Source organism: Mycetomoellerius zeteki, unplaced genomic scaffold (assembly GCF_001594055.1).
Source record: "Mycetomoellerius zeteki isolate Tzet28-1 unplaced genomic scaffold, Tzet1.0 scaffold433, whole genome shotgun sequence".
Taxonomy (NCBI): Eukaryota; Metazoa; Arthropoda; class Insecta; order Hymenoptera; family Formicidae; genus Mycetomoellerius; species Mycetomoellerius zeteki.
In genome coordinates, this window is record NW_017257428.1 from 1346730 (window position 1) to 1349390 (window position 2661).

The 2661-nt window shown below is 43.8% G+C and overlaps 1 protein-coding gene across 1 annotated transcript in view; it reads right to left on the reverse strand.

The window, feature by feature from the left end:
- Positions 1-1968, reverse strand: part of LOC108726728 (frizzled-4) — a 12683-nt gene extending 10715 nt beyond the window's left edge. The window contains exons 1-4 of the mRNA XM_018454477.1: positions 1677-1968; positions 1029-1387; positions 528-771; positions 182-428 (exon numbers count right to left, since the gene is read on the reverse strand). Coding sequence (XP_018309979.1) covers positions 182-428; positions 528-771; positions 1029-1231 — 694 coding nt within the window. The 5' untranslated portion in view covers positions 1232-1387; positions 1677-1968. The remainder of the gene's footprint in view (positions 1-181; positions 429-527; positions 772-1028; positions 1388-1676) is intronic.
- Positions 1969-2661: the final 693 nt, after the last annotated feature.

The window sequence follows — 2661 nt, forward strand, 5'->3', positions numbered from 1 at the left end:
GGAAACTTCCAACAGTTGCAAAACAAACGTTCTGCTGAACGCAGCTAATAATAAGTTGTCGAGATTGAAACTGATTTAATTTCAAATTCAAAGTTATAATGCGAAAAATAACATATATAGATATCCTCTCGCAATTTCAAGTAGAAATGCAGGCTTGACTTTGCGAGAAAGATTTTCTTACCTGCGGGGCTGGTCAGTATAGGTCGTTTGCGTGGCTTCAATAACGTCAGGATAGCGATCGCGACGGAGACTAGGCATACCGTTACGAATACGGCCATCCAGGCCTCCGCGAGTCTCTTGTCCTTCTGGGACCAAAGGATATCGGCATCACAAGCGGCGGCGCATTTTCCAGAGCGATTCAGGAAGATGTATAATCCAGACTTGGCGTACCAGGAACAGCCCCAAGGTCCGTTGCTAGTGCTTACCGCCTGGATAGCGACACGACGATATAATGCGACGCGACGATACAATAGGTATTTAGTCGAGCAACAATTTTTAATTGTTTCCTCGCTGTATTCGCTAAATACCTGAATAGGATTAGCTGGCCCTGGCTCGCCCGGTCCTTCCATGCACATGTGCTGGTGATTGTTTTCCGGTGGAAACTTGGAACAGTTCAATGCGGCGGGCCAGGGAAAACCGAATCCCTGAAGAACCGGGTAACAGCGTGCCCGCACTTGTTCGCACAGACCTCGACAGGGACCTATAGGTGCGGAGACCTTCTCGGTACACATCGGAGCATACACCGAACACAAGAACAGATGCAATTGCGCGCTGCAACAAGTTATAGAATATAAAGAAATGTATCTATAATATGAAATCAGCTGCAATGATATATACCTGTAATATAATGTAAATAATGCGCAAGGCCGACAATGCGTTACGTACGTAAAGATAATTGCTTGTACATTTTCGTGGGAAAAAATCATTTCGTTAGATATCTACTGTTATAAAGCAAAGATTACAGTTATAAAGAAAACGCTTCGTATTAAAAGATAAACCGAAATGATACGCGAAGAATGAACATTTACCTGCATCCGTATTGAATGAGCGGGCTGAACGTTTGTAAGGTAAAATCGGCATCGCCTTGAATCTCGTGACCAACTAGATTCGGCATGACAGTGACATTGTAGCCAAGGCCACGACACATCTCGATTCTGATCGGCTCGCAGGCGCCGTGCGCGCACCATATTGCACGTATCAACGTCAACAACGGCAACAAAATCCAACGCATTTTCCGCGAAAAAATCTTTTCCAATTCGTTATGTCGTAAACGTTGTTTCACGTTTTTTGTCGTACATGGTACTCGCCGTGCGATTGAGATCGGCTCGAAGTGCTGCAACTTCTAGGATGTCGATCGTGCATCATGCGGAAGTTTCAATCGGAAACTCTAAGAAAAAGCGTAAAACATGATAATGGAAGAGAGATAAATCGCCTATACGTGTGTGTATATATAAATAACAAGTTTTTATATTAACTTTATTTTAATTGGAATTTCTGGTGAGAAAAAAACTTGTAAAATCGTGAAAATTTACTACGGAAATATGTTGAGAAAAATTATATTAAAAATGCACATGGAAAAAAAAGCATTGAGAGTTAATTCAAAATTTGACTATAAGAGAGGTGTGCTTTTTCGATCAACGAAGATTTAATTTTACTATTTATTCAACTGGACTCACTTTCTTGTCGTAATTACAATCCTGTCATAGCTTTATTTGAAGAGCCGTCAAATTCAATCTTGACGAAATAGTTCAATTAACTTGCTTGCGCGTTAAATGAGATCAATTTAACTGGTGCTTCTCTCCAATGTAGATTCGGTCTTGGTTTTAATTTAATCAAGTTCCAACAACTGTGTGTGTGTGAGAACTCAACACGATAACTTAACATCGCACTCTGTCCTTGGCGCGACGCAGATTAAACTCGATGAAATGTACGTAGATTTCACACACACATACACACACACACACACTCACTTCAATTTAATAATTTAGAAATAAGATATATATTTGAAAAATAATTAACTTTACATATGTATAACGTGAAACACATCTTATTGTTTCTTCTCTCAGAAAAGGAACAGCTTGCAAACCATTCACGAGGACATGCGTACGCATGCATGCACGCACGCACGCACGCATGCACGCACGCACGCACGTACGCACGCACGCACGCAGCAATGATTAATTAACAATTGGCCGATCCAGCGTGTGACGCGCGACACGCGCGCATTTTTAAACAAACGTAGAAATGCGATTTCAAACGTGAACGTAGAAATAAAATCGTATCACAAAGGCGACCGCATAATTGGCCAATCACGGAAGACGATCACGCGGGCTACAATGATCCTTCAGACGAATCATTGTGAATTTAATTAATCGGCGAATCAATCGCCGAAGAACAACCGGGCTGAACGCGCTATCCTCCCTCGTCGAAGCTTTCCGTGCGACTAAACTAAACGCTCGGTGAGCTCGGTCGCTCGCCCGTCGGCCCGTCGTCCGATCGCCGACCGGCCCGACGCCCACGGATTGCGCCCTAGTGTGACGTGACGTCTGTTTATCCCTCCCCTCCTTCCTACGCTCGTTCGCTTCTTTACAGGGCCTTCTGGCTCTCCCCTGGCTCTCCTCCGGCTGCATGGTTCCTCGCTCCACACCGACATCGGCAGGG